Below are 15,352 nucleotides of genomic sequence, written 5' to 3'. Positions count from 1 at the left end.
GTGAGGGAAGTACTTCCGGTTCGCCGGGGGGAGGGTCACGGGTAAAAAAGACTTCCGGGTTGGGGTCGGGTCAGGCGTTTCCGCGTTGGGGGTGGGGAGCGGCGGCTCGTTGGTCCTCGGCGGGGGCTGCGGCTGCGCGGAGCGGGGCGGGGCCTCGCCATGCGCTACAACGAGCGCGAGCTGCTGTCCCTCTCCCGCCAGCCGGCCGAGAAGGCGGCCGAGGTCCTCATGCGTGTGCCCAAGAAGGGCGGCGGTGAGGGGCGCTGGGGCGGGGCGGGGCGGGGCGGGGGCCTGGTGGGGGAGGGGCTGCGCTCCCCGACCTGCTTCTCAGGCAGCTCCCGAGCGCCCAGCTCTGCGCCTGCGGGGGGCGGGTCCGTGCGGGGGTCGCCGGGGTCTCGCCCCGCCCCGCCCCGCCCTCTGGGGAAAGTGGTGGGCGTAGGGGGGCTGCCAGCTGAGGGGCACCTGGGGCGCAGCCCCGCACGGCGGCGCGTCGGCATCTGCGTCGGCAGAAGTGGGCCCGGGGCCCTGCACGCACGTCCCTGGGCGCGGATACCTGCGGGGCTCTGCTGGATTCAGCCGCGCACAAACGCGCCCTGGCTACAGGCACTTGTGGGTTTGCAGGCGGGAGGCGCCGTGGAAGCGCGTAGTTAGCGGGTGTAGGTCAGAGCTGTTCAGCCCCTGCGCTGCGAGAGCCGTCCGGGGAGCTGTCACGCGTCATCGGTTTGACCTCGTTGCAGAACCCCGCGGGGGAGAATTGACAGCCCCAGGCCAACTGGGGCTCACGCAGCAAGGCTGCCGGGGTCCCAGCTGGTGTCGTCATCATCAACCACAGGCTCAGCGGCTGTCAGTGTCCGATAACCTCCCTTGCTCTTTCCTTTCATCCTTCTCTGTCCCACTGGAGTGGTTCAGTTGCTGTAGACTAGCTCTGCACCAATCTACCCATTCTGGGTGGGGTTTGCCTCTCCTAGTTGAACCATCCATTATGCTGAATACCAGGGACTAGATTTTGTTTTCAGTCGTCATCCATTCTGTAGTTATCCCTGAAGAGGTGTAATTTCTGTTGTACAACCTTCTGCAATAGGTTCTTCTTTGGCTGTATCTTCCTATATAATTCCACTTTGGCGACCATCTGCATCCGTCCTGTTCTCAGGATCTTTCTATAACGGCTCCTCCCAAACTCCATATGCTTCTTTTTGAATATTTCATTATCACCTATCTCTCACATCTGTACAACATGCTGCTGAATACACGCACTTTCAAGACTCTCAGCTTCCTTCCTAAGCTAATCGCTTTTCCAGATCTTATCCATCACCTTAAAACTTGCTCTTGCTTTCACTATTCAAGTCGCTCTTTCCTTCTTAACAGTCTAGAGCATAAGTCATGTTGCTCCCCAGATAACGTGAACTTCTCTACATTCTCTAGTTGAATCCACTCAACTCTGATCTTCCTTCCTCTTTCCAACTACCATTGTTTTTGTTTTATTGAGGTTTGTAATCAGTCTGTACCGCTTCCCTTCCTTGTTTAGCACCTCCACCATTTTTGCTAGCTTTGCCTCATCTTGCTCAGTGATAAGTATATTATCTGTGAACCTCAAATTGTTAATTCTTATCCTGTGCACAGATAATCCCTTCTACCTCTTCCTTGATCTTATCCATTGCTCTTTCTAGATGTGTGGTGAAGATACTCAGCTGTTGGATCTCCTTGTCTCGTACCTCTACTTGTTCTTAACCAGCTTCCTCTCTGCAGTTCTGACTGATGCCTCTGTGTTGTCATTGATATCCTTCAACAACCGGATCAGTCTGCTATCTGCTCCATACCACTCCAACACCGCCCAAGTCACTTTCAGCTGTCTACTGTTAAATGCCATCCGAAAATTGACGAAGCAAGAGTAGATGTTCTTTTGTTGAGCTTTTCTCCACTATCAGTCTGAGTGCCAATATCTGCTGTATGGTACTTCTGTCTGTCCTGAACCCTGCTTGCCCGTCTGCTAGATGTTCTTCTATCTGTGATGTCTACCGGCTGATGTGGGGTTTGTAATTTCTCCCCACCCCAGCCCCATGTGGTGGTTCTTTGCAGAGCCACCGTGAGGGGAAATGCCATCCCTGGAGGACCCCATTCACACCAGGAGGCAGCTGAATGAGCTGGTGGGAAGCCCACCTGCATTTCCTGCTGTGGCACGGAGAGAGGGATGGTGGGAGGCAGTGGGAGCTGGGACGTGGTTTAAATCCTGACTGTTTACGATGGTGTATTCTGTGTTAACTTTAAGTATCAGAAAGGTAGCCGAGTTTGTCTCCGTTGTCAGACCTCTCTACTAAGATTGTAACAGTAGTAAATGTGATGTTTATGAGCAATGAATTCAGTTGGAAAAAGTGGGTGTGCCATAGAACTTTGTCTAATTGAAGTGTGCAGTGTTACTGAAAAGTTTGGGAGCAGTGGTATAGTTCATCAACAAAGGCCTAACTGAGGCTGGCGAATCCAGGCTGCAATGAGGTTGCCTGAGGTGGTGTCACCCAAGAGCTGTTCAAGGGAATATTCAATGCCAGAAGCTGCTTAAATAAGCAGGGGTGATTTAAATTATAGTAGTGCTGCCCATAGGGGTCCAGTTAGTCTGCAAAACAGAGATACAGCTTAGCAGTCCATTGCTGTGGACCAGTGCAGATGAAATGTGCCCTTCTCTTCCTTCCCTTGCCAAATGGCTCCAGCTCTCAATGCTACAGAGCTCCGCTTCTGAATGTTCTCTTTCTTTGCAGTGCTGAAGAAACGTCTAGTGAAGCTGGTTGTCAACTTTCTCTTCTACTTCCGAACAGATGAAGCAGAGGTATAGCAATAACTGCTTATGCAAGCTGCCTGCCTCTGCTTGTTCAAGCTGGTGTGGGAGGAACTTGCCTCACTATTTAACATCTTTATTACTAAAGAACCAACCAAGATAGGCACTTTACTATCACAGAGCAATACATGGTCCATGCTGAAATAGTCATGTGCCTTTTTTTGCTATTGGTGTTTGAGAAACACAGTGAAACCTCTGCACAGCCTAGAGCTGATAAGTATCTGCTGTACTGCCCAGCCCTGATCACCACATTTCTGGTGCGATACTCTAAGGGTGGCCTCTGTAACAATTATTGCCACACTTACATGCAGGACTGCAATTCGTTTGTGGGAAACTAGTGAGGTGGATTTTCAATTTAAATTAGTCCTCTAGCAGCTTCTTTGCAAACGATAACCGCATCATTGCTTTTGCGCAAGATCTTGTGGTAGTGCCAGAAAAATACCTGATGCAATGATGCTGTATTTTGTTAATATGTCTGTCGTGGACCTTTATAAGCATGCAAAGGCATTGTCTGATTGTTAGAATAGGAGAATTACAGCCTGCGGTCTGTTCGTCGTTCAGGTAAAGACTGGGATGTGTCTTTTTTGAGGAAGGCGTTTGAGCTATCATTGCCTTTGGTTCCTCAGCCATAATAATAAAACCCACTTGTAAAGTGGCTGGATATAAGATACAGGATGAGTGCGGCCTCATACTGTTGCTGCTGTGCCACTTAACAGACCTGAAGAAAAGCTTTTTAGGGGGCATTGTGGTTAGTGCCAGTCAGAAATACATGTGATCCTAAGAATTCTTGCATTCCCTTTGCAGAATATATCTTCTCCCTTTCTTATCTACCTCCCCTGAGAGTTTATGACCATAGGATTTGGCCAAGATGATGTCACAGTACTCTTGGGTGGTTATGAAATCATTTTAGAGCTTAGACTTCCTGAGACTAGAAAGCATTCCCAATAGCAGATTTTCCTCTACTCCTGCTTGTGATTTTTGGCTGCTTCTGCAAATTTTCCTGGCAGTGAAAGACTATAAATATTTCCCTGTGTGTTTAGGGTAGGGGGCCCAAAAATCGTGTAGCTTAGAATAGCGAGAACAGAAGGTAACTTAGCCAGGAAACTAGTAACACCTTTTAACAACACTGAATTGACTTAAAAAAAAAAAAATTGGTCTCTCTTCGCTTTTGTCTCTTGCATTCCATTTAGCTTGGCCAAAGAATAGACTCCTCAGTTTCACTCTTGTTTGTACAAGTTGAACCTCTCGTCCGGCACACTTGGGACTTGAGGCTGGATGATGGGGGATGTCAATACTGTCTAGTACATCACTAACACTTCCACTTCTTGCTGGGCTCTTGAAAGACTTTAAGAGGTAAACTACAGCTAAACAACAGCACCGAACACAGAGCCAGGAGGGGTAGCTGTAAACATACTTTCTAGGATCACGGGCAACTTGGCCACACGCATGATAAGCAGTCGCCTGGCTAACAAAAATTGACAGATTATGGATGTTGCCAGATGAAAGAATTCCAGATTAGAGTGTTTCAATTTGCACTTAACAAAAGTGACTGGTTTTCATGCCATCACTCCGTGCACTTGCAGATTTTACAGGTGAAATTAATTTGTTTCAAGGGAACTGGTTTAAAAGAAACAATTACTTGAATGCAGTAACAGATCCCATTAGATGGCTGCAAAAACTCAAGCCTATTCTTTAGATTTCTGTTTGTTAGGCTGTACCTTCCAGCCAAACTTGCTTTGCAGATTTGATTCTGGAGAACTTTTCCATTCACCTCTTTGAGCAGATCACTGAGCTATTTATTGAATCTCCAGAAGGATACTGAGCAAATACAATGTTCAAAGAATTGTATAAATACTAATCAGCTGAAAATATATTTATACAGTGAAGCCTGACAGGAGAGTCAAAGAAGTTGGCTGACTAAAAACTGCTCCATTTTCAGCCTACTCATTTCTAGTAAGGTTGTGATGCCCACCATGAAGTCTGTCCTCTGATAGTTTTTGTGGTTTATAAGTATCTTCCTATCATTTAAAAATATTTTTGCTTTCTTGAGGAGTTGTGGACGACCTGCTATAGCAAACAGTATAAGGGGAAATGGTAGAGTTGTGAATAGCTAGATAGCACAAAAGAACTAATATGTTAGGAAACGTAGTTTCTACACTAGCATCTTTTCACAGTTGCATTTTTGTCTCATTGAGGCAGTTACTGTGTCTCCCACATCACTCCCAGTGTTCTCTGTCCCCCCACAGTGTCTTGCCTGTTTATGGAACTGGCTGAATGATGGGACTTAAATCTTCTCTTTGGGTTTCTTTCCAGCCTATTGGAGCTTTGCTGTTGGAACACTGCAGAATCACCAAAGAAGAGGAGACTGTCTTTTCAATCAGTGAGTTTTTGGAAACAGATTCTCAGATTTCCCCTTCTCCAAGCAGGGCTGTGTAAATTTTTCCTCCTTGGTCAAGTGGCGGAAGGGCAAGGGTAAATGTTTCTGGAGGCAGATATTGCATTGGGGTGCCCAAGATCAAATGGGGCTGGAAGCAGTACATGGGAAAAGGGGATGGGCGGCACTTGAGAAGAATCGTGGGTGCAGGAAGAAGTGATATTATGGATTCGGTAAAGTTCCCTCTTCCCTCCCTGTACTGCATCATTGACACTGCAGTGTTATGACTGCACATCATGTAGCTGTGAAAACCAAGTCCCTGTCACTTATGATTATTGAAGATCGTGGATCATATTTTGTCAGAGCAGGGGTACTAGCTCTGGTGCACTGGATAAACAATCTAGTCTGCCTCCTGACTCACTCCCCCTTGTATTATTAATAGAGTTTAAGAAGAATTTTCAGTTCAATTCCTCCTGTCAGCTGCAGCACAAGGATGCTGCATACTAAATAGCTGCTGTACTCTGACCTAGAGGTGGCTGCATTCCTTCCTGGTCAAGGAGATCCCAAGTTTGTAGGGCTCTGTGGGAAGAAACAAGTTGAAGACGTGTGAGGTGCTAGTGGAGATCGCTGGATATGGGCACATTGCTGCTGCTTGGCTCTTTCTGACTCAGATAAAGCACTTGTCAGGGCTGTCCTAGCCTGGGGCGTCCCGCCATGCTGTTTGGCCTTGTGTTGATAGCAGTGGCTCCAGCTGGCTTGTGGAGTGTTGTCCTTTGTAAGCAGCCTTTCATCCAACAAGCAATCATTGTGCAAATGATAGATGGCGAAAATAACAGGATGTTTCCTCCAAGGCCATCTCCATATCTGTTGGCCTGCCTGTCAGGCCCAGCTGCTTCAATGTGTGCAGAGTGACTGAACTCCCACTTGTCTGCACTGGGCGCTCTTGAAACAGCATGCCTACAGAGAGCTGCCTGGGCACCAGCCTATAGACTTAATTCATGCTGCTCTTGGTGCTCTCTCTCCCCTTCAGTGGTAGCAATAACCTTCAGACACAAGCTTTCTCCAATCTTGTATTCCCTGAATGGGCGCTGAGACCTTTCCAGGCTGTCCCAACAATGTGCCTCCGATTCCAAAGGATCACCTCCAAGAGTAACAGCTGCCAGCAAAACGGGGAAATTAGTGCTGGTCTGAGACCCCACCTCCTAAAGCTCGTTTCACATGGACCAAGGAAGAGCCAGCAGCTCTGTCATGTTCTCTGAAAGTGACAGATTCTTAGTCTGTTGCCACGCTGCTGAGCCCTCTCTTCCCTTCCTTGCCATTCCCCTAGACTGACTGTCCTGCACTCCAGGTAGCCCAAAGCTTGACACAGCAGCACAGCAGCCAGCAGGTGAGCACCAAAGGTGACAGCTCCTTGCTAAAGACATTGCTCTGCGGCTTGACAGAGGGATTTTGCAGGATGTCTGCTTTTGGAGGTGCTTTAGTCTGGTGTGTACCTTTGCCCTCTGCCCATAGAAAGAAGTCTTGGAGCTTTGCAACTTCTCTTCCTAGGCCCCAGAGACGCTGCTTTTCTTTACATTTGCTGTACTGCAGCCCACAGGAGATGGTGACATCATTTGTCTGAATTGCCTACAAGCTGGAGCCCAGATCTCTGCTAAAAGCTGTCACAGCAGCACAGTGGAAAGTTGGCCCCTTTCGTGATTTCAGTGCTTTTCCAAGATCACATCCGTCCTCCTAATTCAGGACATAATTAGTAAAGACCCAAGTGTCAGTTCCTGCTTCTAGCATAACTTAATTGATCTTATTGCTGTCACCTCTGCCCCCCTACAGCTCGTACACCATCAGTTGGTGATCATTACACAACAGGTGGCTCTTTTCCAGAAGTGAGGTGTAGGCTCTGGGCTTGATCAAATTCCAACTTCATCCACATTCTCCCTCATTATAGTCCCTCCTGCAGCTTTTAGATTTGGAGCTCTGTGCTGCCTTGTCTCAAAACTTGGTGAGCTCTGGAGGGCTGCACCGTACCACCCCAGAGATGGCTGCATTGCAATGGTGCGTGAGCTTGCGTGAGCCAACTGCTGTGTGCATTTCGTGTTTCAGGATGAAAGATACAAATAGACGTGTGAGCGATGGGAAACGTGCAGTATGTGAAGATGAGCCCCTCTCGCTGAGTCTGCACCACTTTCAGTGGACAATTGCTGGCAGTGACCTTTCCTGTGTTGGCCTCTAACTCATTCAAGTTAACTTCCTACCCCTCTAATTGCTCCAGGGTTGGTGGGCTGCAGAAGTGACATGAGTGGCACTGAATAGGTTACTGTGTGTTGCCGGCGTGGCTTCCCTGGGGCCTTCACTAGTAGCTCATTCCAAAACTGTACCTTAAGCATTTTAAAAAACCCCTTCAAACCTTGTAGTCTCACTGGAAAGTGCATGAGCAGAAGGCTGGACTTGTGACTTGCCACAGAGAGGGGAGTGGGGCAGGGCCCCTGCTCCACACAGGACTTAGAGAGAGAGAGAGAGAGAGAGGGTTAAGACCTACTGATGGGTCAGGAGATCTCCTGTCCTGTGTAGCTGCTGGGATAAAGGGAGGTTTGCGGCCTGGCCCAGGCAAAAGCGTGACTTGTGCTGATGCTCTTAGTGACACCTGCTGGTGAGTGCAGGGAGTATTTCTCAACCCCTCTTTCCGTGGGCCTGGCAGGTTTCATTGAGGAGCCCGACAGGAAATACTCCTTCGAATGCGACACCGAGGAGCAATGCCAGGAGTGGATTGAGGCTCTCCGAAGAGCCAGGTAGGCCTGGGGGATTTCATCACCATTGGGCTGTTGTCATGGCCTGCTGCTGAAATCAGCTCAGCACTGGGCCTGCCGTGCTGGCATTAGGGAGAAGAGGGAGCACACAGCCCTCGGAGCTCTGTGCTTGGGCTGTAAGAGAGCTAAGCACGGGCCTGGCTGTCAAGACATGTCTCTGGGGCAGCGTTAGCTTGGTTGTGGAATATGAATTGTTCCTGGCCCTGGACTGATCCTCCAGAGACTTCCCTGACTGCAGCACAGGCCCAGCAGCAGGAGAGCTGCAGGCTGAGCTCTGTGGAAAGATGCAGTGCACACTGCGTTTGGAAATCAGTGTGACATGCAGCGTGTTTGCTTTGTTGTCAAGGCTGGGCGGGGGGCTGGGGCAGGTGGTCCTTGGCATTGACCTACTGGCCATCTTGCATCGTCTCCCCCTTGCTGCACTAGTACTCTCAGCCTTTTATGAAGCAGTGACTGAGCTGAGACCTCCTTTGGGGCTCTGACCAGCCTGTGAAATACCTCCCACAGCTCAAGCAGGCAGCCTGCTCTGTGCTTTGTCTTCCAGCTACGAGTTCATGAGAAGAAGTTTGATCTTCTATCGGAATGAGATTCAGAAGATGACAGGAAAGGTGAGTGCATCTGACTTGTCAGCCCCAATCCCTTTCGTGCTGGTGAGGCCAGGACTTGTCCAGCCATGGGAGACAGGGAAGGAAAGGTGGCTGCATGTTGTATACCAGGGACAGCAAGGACTGGGGAAGACTGGTTGGAAGCCCCTGGGAAAGAGCAACCCCCTGGTAACTTAGGTCTTGGAACCATCAATGTCCCGGCTCCCAGTCAGGGGTAAGGAATGTGACTACACCAAAAACTTCCTCCAGCATTCATCATGCAGCAGCAGTGGCCCAGTCTAACGTGGTGCCTCCAGTAGAGGAGATAGGTTCCCTCCTGCTCAGTGCCGGTGAGCTGGGTCTCTGTCCTTCAGGCCTGTGGGTAAAGCACCTGCTTTACCAGCAAAAAGCTGTGACCTGCTGTAGGCACACTGCATGTTCTTGGGGGGGCATGCCCCCCATCAGGCTTATAATGCCCAGCTGTTCTTGGCTGGCAGAGCACATTCAGATGTAACACTAGGGGAAGTTTGAAGCTGATGGAGTCAGGCAGATCCCCTCATGCTTCTCCCACACTTTCCTAAGGGAGAGACCCGCAAGCTACAGAGCAGGGCTGGGGAACTTATTGGGTGGGGCACTGACCCACACAAAAGTCAGTTAGGGGGCCACGTACAAGTGAGAATTAACCAATCCCCTCCCCACCTATGTGGCCAACTGAAGCTAGTTGATTTTAGTGGGGCAGTGCGGGGAGTGGCATTCTGAGGGGGGGGATTCAGCATCTGGGCAGGGGAGTACCAGTGTGGGCTGGGGTGCGCTGGCGGCAGGGGCCGGGTCCAGAAGAGGGATGCAGGGGCTTGGTGGGAAAAGGGGCAAAGGATAGGGTAGTGGTGCCCACGGATGGCTCCCCAGGGCTCTGCCTCCCAGAGAGAAGGTAGCCACTAGCACGCCCCCTCCCCTCATGGCCACGATTTCACCAATGGGAGAAAGCAGAGATGGTGCTTGAGTGGAGCACGTCCCTGTAGCACACAGAAGTGCTCTCCCCTGGCCAGGCAGAGCCCCTGGGCTAGACTGGACCCCAGCTTGCCTAGATTGGGTGTGTGAGGCTTGGGGGCTCCCCTCTCCCTCCTCAACCTCCCATCCCACCAGCAGCACAAGCTGGGGGGTGCTGATGCTTGAGCCTGGTGGGCTGGATCCTGACAAGCCACCGGCAGAATCTGGGTGGCTCGTTCCTACCCCAGCCCTAGCACCCCTGTGTGACATCTGTGCGCAGGTCCACACTTCTGTACTAGGCTGGCTACGGAAAACCACCCCCAGCAGTACCTATCGCCCATCAGCCCTGCTGTTCTCTGCCACACCACCTCATCCCTACCCCTGTCCTGCTTCAGTACAGAGTCAGCTTTCTGGCTCCACGTTAATTTGACTAACCTCATTCCCAGGCCCTTAGTTAAATGGCTCTTTTGTGGTGCTCTCCTGCATGGCAGCCTATCTGGGTGCTGCAGGCCCTGTGCTGGAGTGGGAGGTGCTGACACCTTTGCAGGAATCACCTGGGCCAACTCCTTTGACTTGTGCAGGAAAGCCAGGCTTGGGGGGGTCTCGCTCTTACTCACAGGCATGTTGTGCTCTCACTGCAGGATCCCCTGGAGCAGTATGGAATCTCTGAGGAAGCCCGATTCCAGCTGGGAACACGCAAGGTGTAACCTGGCAGCCTCTCTCTGCCACAGTGGGGTGTAACTGGCGTTCAGCTACCAGGGGCAGCAGGTTAAAATACTGAACCCCTGCTGGGGCGGTACGTAGGACCAAGTGACTTATTTAGGGGCCAGATTTTTTTTTAAAATGGATTCATTGTGCACCCACCTTTCTGTGTTCAGCCTGTCAGCGCTCCTGGCTGGGTGTAAAAGCACAAGCGTCTGTTTGGCTACTGCTGTGTCAGTTTTCCCTTGAGCGACTGAAAGTGCTGGCCCAAGAGACCAATGGGCTGCTTAATTCTCAGACACTTGCACCTGGGACCTTAGCAAGAGTCCTGCCTGGGCTTGGCCTGGAGGGAGCAGCTCAGTGGCCTTCCCACCTGTGATGCTGTTAGACAGCAGGATGCTCTGGGGTTGAGAGCTGGTTGGCTCTGGATGCCAGGGTCTGGTTTATGCCAAATATATGCCAATAGTGGCAGCATTTCCTCTGGGAATGGCCTCAGGCAAACCAGCTGTGCAGGCAGCCTACAGCAGCTCCTGGGTGCTCTGAACCAGCTGGTGGCTGACACTGTCTTAGCTTTTGCTAAATTGGTTAATTTCAAAAGGAGAATGAGGAGGGTCTTAACTGCAGTGGGTGGCTTTCAGATGATTGTCCTTCTGCTCACAAGGGCAGGGTCCTTGGCCTTGAACTACCAGATTAGCCCCTCCCCCTTAACTCCAGCTGTTAAATGGCATTGCACCTGGCATTCAGCAGCTGGAGATAGAGGCAGGGGCAGCTGTTTGGGGTAGGGTGAGTCTCAGCTGTGCAGGGCGGCTACTCCCCCCTGGAGGAAAGAAGAACTGGGCCTTAGTCTGAACAGTAGTAAGGAGGTACTTCTGTCACAGCTCCCAAGCCCTTGCTGCTCCCCCGACAGTGGCTGGAGGGGCAGTGCCTGCATTGCCTCACATTTATACTGCAGCAGCAGCAGCAGCAGCAATTGCAGGGTTCCTGGGCACTGGCTCAGCTCAGCAGTGGCATTAGGGTGTAATTCTGAACTAATACAAAAGCCCAGTTATCAATAGCCACCCTTGAGCCCCTTAAAATGCACTTCCAGTTCCCTGCAGATAGTGGAGGGGAGGGTCTCATCAGTGTATGAGTGAGAACTACAAGGACATGGAGGACACCTGCAGTGAGGCAATCTAAGCCTGACCTTAAGAGCAAGCCTGCTTCCTAGGGGCAGTTATCATCTTGCCTGGAGGTGTGCTATGCAGTCGTTGGCTGGAAGGAGCGTTGAGAGAGCTGGATGGGGTGTAGAAGCACATCCTGCCCAGACCAAGCTGGGAGACTGCATAGAGAGCAGCAGTACAGGATTGCTTCCAGCTTCACTCAGAGTGCAGCACCTTAATTGCTCCTGCAGCTCCCTCCTTCAGCAGGAAAGTCCAAAGCAATTTTTGGAGAGGCTCGGGGAACTGATGTGTTTTTCTTAGGATGCTTCTCTCAAAGCTTGTGCTGGGGGAGGCCCTCAGGCACAGGCAGCCTTCACCCCTGCTGGCTCCTCTAATGGATAACAAGCAGCATTTTCCCCCAGCACCTCTGCAGGGATTCACTGTCAGATGGAAGGAAAGGGCCATCTTCTTCAACAGCAAGAAGTCTGCCATCTGGGATGTTAGAGCCAGGCATCAGTGCTGGGGCTTAGCCTCTTGCCAGACTTGAAGCTCCTGGCTAAGCAGTACAGTCTGTTAGCACAATCAGCACTGAGGTGGCTAGGGACAACCCCTCACGTTGAGACTTTTCTACTGCAGGAAGCAGTTGCTTCAGGCATGTAACGTTATGAGACTCCCCAAAGGAAGAAATTAGGGGTAGGACATTACTAGAGTCTTAGTATGAGACATAAGCTGTGACATTTTGCTGTCTCCACCCAAGGTGGGAGATGGAGGTTCTGCCCACCTCTTCACAGGGGCTCATGTTCAATGGAGATTTGCAAGTAGCTTTTCCTTGCAGCCCTAGGATTTAGCAGCATCCACCCCTGTACTCTGTGAGAGAGGGGAGAGTGGAACTGATCTTTGGTCCCATTCAGATGGCATGCTGTTAGAGCAGGCTGCACAAGGAGGGTGCTCGGGGGAAGGGGCAATGATTGTGTGATGGGCTGCTCAATGGGGAGTCTCTCATGGGTCAGAGGCAAGTAGGCTATGCAACATGGAGGAGCACAGCTGTAATTTCTTGTTCATTGCCAGAAGATGATTGCCATGAGGTAGCTCTGTTTCCAAGGCACAGTCACAGTAGCTGTGTATATCCTTCCATGTCAAGAACTGTGTCAGGCTGGTTGTTGGTATGACTGCTTTTGGGTGCAACGCCGCCAGCGGCACCTGCGAGCTGCAGGGGGCAGTAGGTGAGGAGATACTGCTAGCCTCGTAAGCAAAGTGACAGAGCTGAAAACAGCTCACTGTTGCTGAGATCAGGTGGCAACAGGTGGAAGCAGTAACAGTGGATTAAGCAGAAGCATGACAGAGCTGGTGCTTCAGAGCACATGAGCTCAGCTGCCCTGTGCTATTGCACAACACAGCTCTATGGTTCCAGCCCTGATCACAGCACTCCCATTAGAGATTTGAGACCACATTGTCCAAACATAACTCTTGCAATTCAGGGGTGATTCCAGGTGCCAGTGTTCCCCCAGATGGCACACTTCCTGGGCCTGCCTGCTGGTGCTCCAGGTGAAGTCTTGGCACACTTTTGTTGATGCTGATGCAAAGGCTCCATCTTCACTGACCTATGAAGTGGCATTTAAGAGGGCGCTTTGAACTCTGCAGTAATGATTACACTCCAGTCCCCACTGCAGCAGCAGATAATTTTTACTTTCTATTTCCTGTGTCCTCTCCAGGAAGTCACCTGCTTTTTTTAAAACTCCATAAGGTTGGTACATCTCATCAGGGACACTCAGCTGCTGGAGCTTCTCTGAGGAGAAAACTGGGAAATACTGGTTTTGTACAGACTCCACCAGATCTGAGTTATGGAAAGAGGGTACCCAGGAATTCTCACATTCAAACCCTGGGTCTGACTACTCAGAGGGTTAGCATTTGTGCCCAGGCCTTTAAGTTCAGAGTCAGCTAGCACTATGGGTGACAATTCTTGTTAGTTTTAGTGCCCCACCACCAACTTTTTTTGAGAAATCTTCATCAATACTTAGTCTGAGGGGGCTCTTTGAACATATCTCACAGCCGAGAAGATTTCTGAACTGTTTGCCTTGGTCACCAGTGGTGCTGCAGGTTACTTACCAGTCAAACTACCTGTCCAGCTTGTGCTTTTGCTGTACAAGAACACTAGACTGTCTTGTTAGCCTTTCTAAGGGCAGCCCTTATATGTACTGTTGTTGTTACACACTGTGTGGAAATGGGCATTTTGTTAGGGTTGAGGAGAGAGACAGTAGGGGAGTAAGGAACAGCTCTGGCTATTTGCTTGGATTTGGAGGTACGTAAACTTCACTGTCATTAACTAAGTTGAATGTGTGAAAACAGATGCTGTGAAGAGTTTTCTGAGCATGGTTTGTGCCCAGTAACTCACTGGAACTAGCTCAATAGTTACTTCTACACTATTACATTTCAAGATTAAGGGGAAACAGTTTTAGGTAGTTGAGAATTAGGAATCTGTTGTCTCTAGTCATTTATATAAAAGTTTTTCCATATCTGTTCAGGGTCTTTTTTTTCATGGTTAGTTGCTCTAATAAGCCTTAGAAGGTGATCTGTTTGAAAACTTACTGATGCTGTTCAGAAGTTGTACAATCACTGTTTTAAATAAAAAACATCTTGTAACTCTTAACCTGGGCCTATTGCAGCAGCTGTTTAAGAATCTCATGTGCATTTTCTTCAAAAAAAAAAAAAGCAAAGATGTAAGGGGCAGAAATGTTTCAACCAGTAAGGTTTGTCTTTTCATTGCACTTAAGTTCCATTGCCTTGGGGTGGGGTTTGTGCTTTTAGCTCAGGGGTTGAGAACTCCTACCCCAGCATTTGCCCACATAGAGCTCCTTGAAATGACCCTTTGTGCACAAAGGAAGCAAACAGATGAGAGGTATGACTACAATAGACTGAACAGAGCAGGGATGGTGAACCTCTTTTTGGGTTGGGGGCCACCAACCCACAGAAGAATCAGTAAGGGAGGGGTCTCGCAAAAGTGAGAGAACACAAACCACACCTTACTGAAGTGGTCCCTGGCCTTGGAAAGAAAAAAAAAACCCACCCCACAAGAGGGTTTTAGGGTACATGGGGGCTTCCAGGAAGTGGGCTTGGGGGCTGGCAGCTGGGCAGAAAGGGATGCAGGAGCAGGCTGGGGAGGAATTGGAGGGTGCAGGTGAGGGCTGAGGTGCTTACTGGGCACGGCTCCTTCCTTTCTCTGAGTGTCTGCAGTTCTGGCCAATCAGAGTTGCAGAGGTAATGTTATGCTGCCATTCCTCCAGCCAGGGGACAGGGAGCAGCAGTGCAGCAGCTTGGAGCCACTCCCCCCCAGTAAAGTGGAGCTCATGGGCTGGATCTGGCCCTGGCTTGCCTGACTCCAGTCTGCAAGGCTCCACACCCCACAGGAGACCAGCTCTGATGATCCAGGCACGCTGTGGGCTGGATCTGGATGGCAGGCTAGGTGTCCATCCTCCACCCAACCCCGGAACAGAGACAAAGTTAGCTTAAAGCATCACCTTTATTACCCATGTCCAAGCTGAAACAGTAGGCTGAATCCTTATGGCAGTGAAGTTGGGGGAATTAGGAGTTAGAGTCCCTCCTATACCAGGAACAGCTAATAAATCCAATGGGCCAGCCAATATTATCCCATGTACTGCTGCAGGGCTACGGATCTCTCTTCTGCTACGCCCTCTGCTCCTGGGGCTGGACTGCTGTAGGGAAGCACTGGACAGGAAGGAGTCTAGAAAATGTGCGCCAAAGAGGCACATGGTGCAAGTTTTGCTGTCTGCATCTGAAGTTCCTCATGAGCCACACTTCCAAGCACAGCCTGAAAGCCCTGGCTGCTCAGTGGGGCACGGGAACACTTGGCACAAGGAGAGTGTCTCCCCACTGGAAGATACCAGCTTAGCAGATGTTTCTAAAGCATCACTTCTGCTCCA

The 15,352-nt window shown here is 50.3% G+C and overlaps 1 protein-coding gene across 1 annotated transcript; it reads left to right on the top strand.

Annotated features, from left to right (window-relative positions):
* Positions 1–14: 14 nt before the first annotated feature.
* Positions 15–14,056, top strand: PLEKHJ1 (pleckstrin homology domain containing J1). Its single transcript, XM_074978087.1, has 6 exons — positions 15–253; positions 2,751–2,818; positions 5,141–5,207; positions 7,894–7,984; positions 8,547–8,610; positions 10,215–14,056. Exons 1-6 carry the CDS (start codon positions 160–162, stop codon positions 10,278–10,280), a joined length of 450 nt encoding a protein of 149 aa, XP_074834188.1. The 5' UTR covers positions 15–159; the 3' UTR covers positions 10,281–14,056.
* The last annotated feature ends 1,296 nt before the right edge of the window (positions 14,057–15,352 follow it).

The sequence above is a fragment of the Carettochelys insculpta genome, chromosome 27, assembly GCF_033958435.1.
Source record: "Carettochelys insculpta isolate YL-2023 chromosome 27, ASM3395843v1, whole genome shotgun sequence".
NCBI classification, from domain to species: domain Eukaryota; kingdom Metazoa; phylum Chordata; order Testudines; family Carettochelyidae; genus Carettochelys; species Carettochelys insculpta.
Note: the sequence above shows the minus strand (reverse complement) of the source record. Positions and strands in the feature narration are given on the sequence as shown.

Excerpts from the sequence above, each read along its gene's own strand:
- PLEKHJ1 (XM_074978087.1), top strand. The coding sequence starts at position 160 with ATGCGCTACAACGAGCGCGAGCTGCTGTCCCTCTCCCGCCAGCCGGCC. Across the intron at positions 254-2,750 it reads TGTGCCCAAGAAGGGCGGCG|TGCTGAAGAAACGTCTAGTG; the intron begins GTGAGGGGCGCT and ends CTTTCTTTGCAG. Across the intron at positions 5,208-7,893 it reads GGAGACTGTCTTTTCAATCA|GTTTCATTGAGGAGCCCGAC; the intron begins GTGAGTTTTTGG and ends TGGGCCTGGCAG.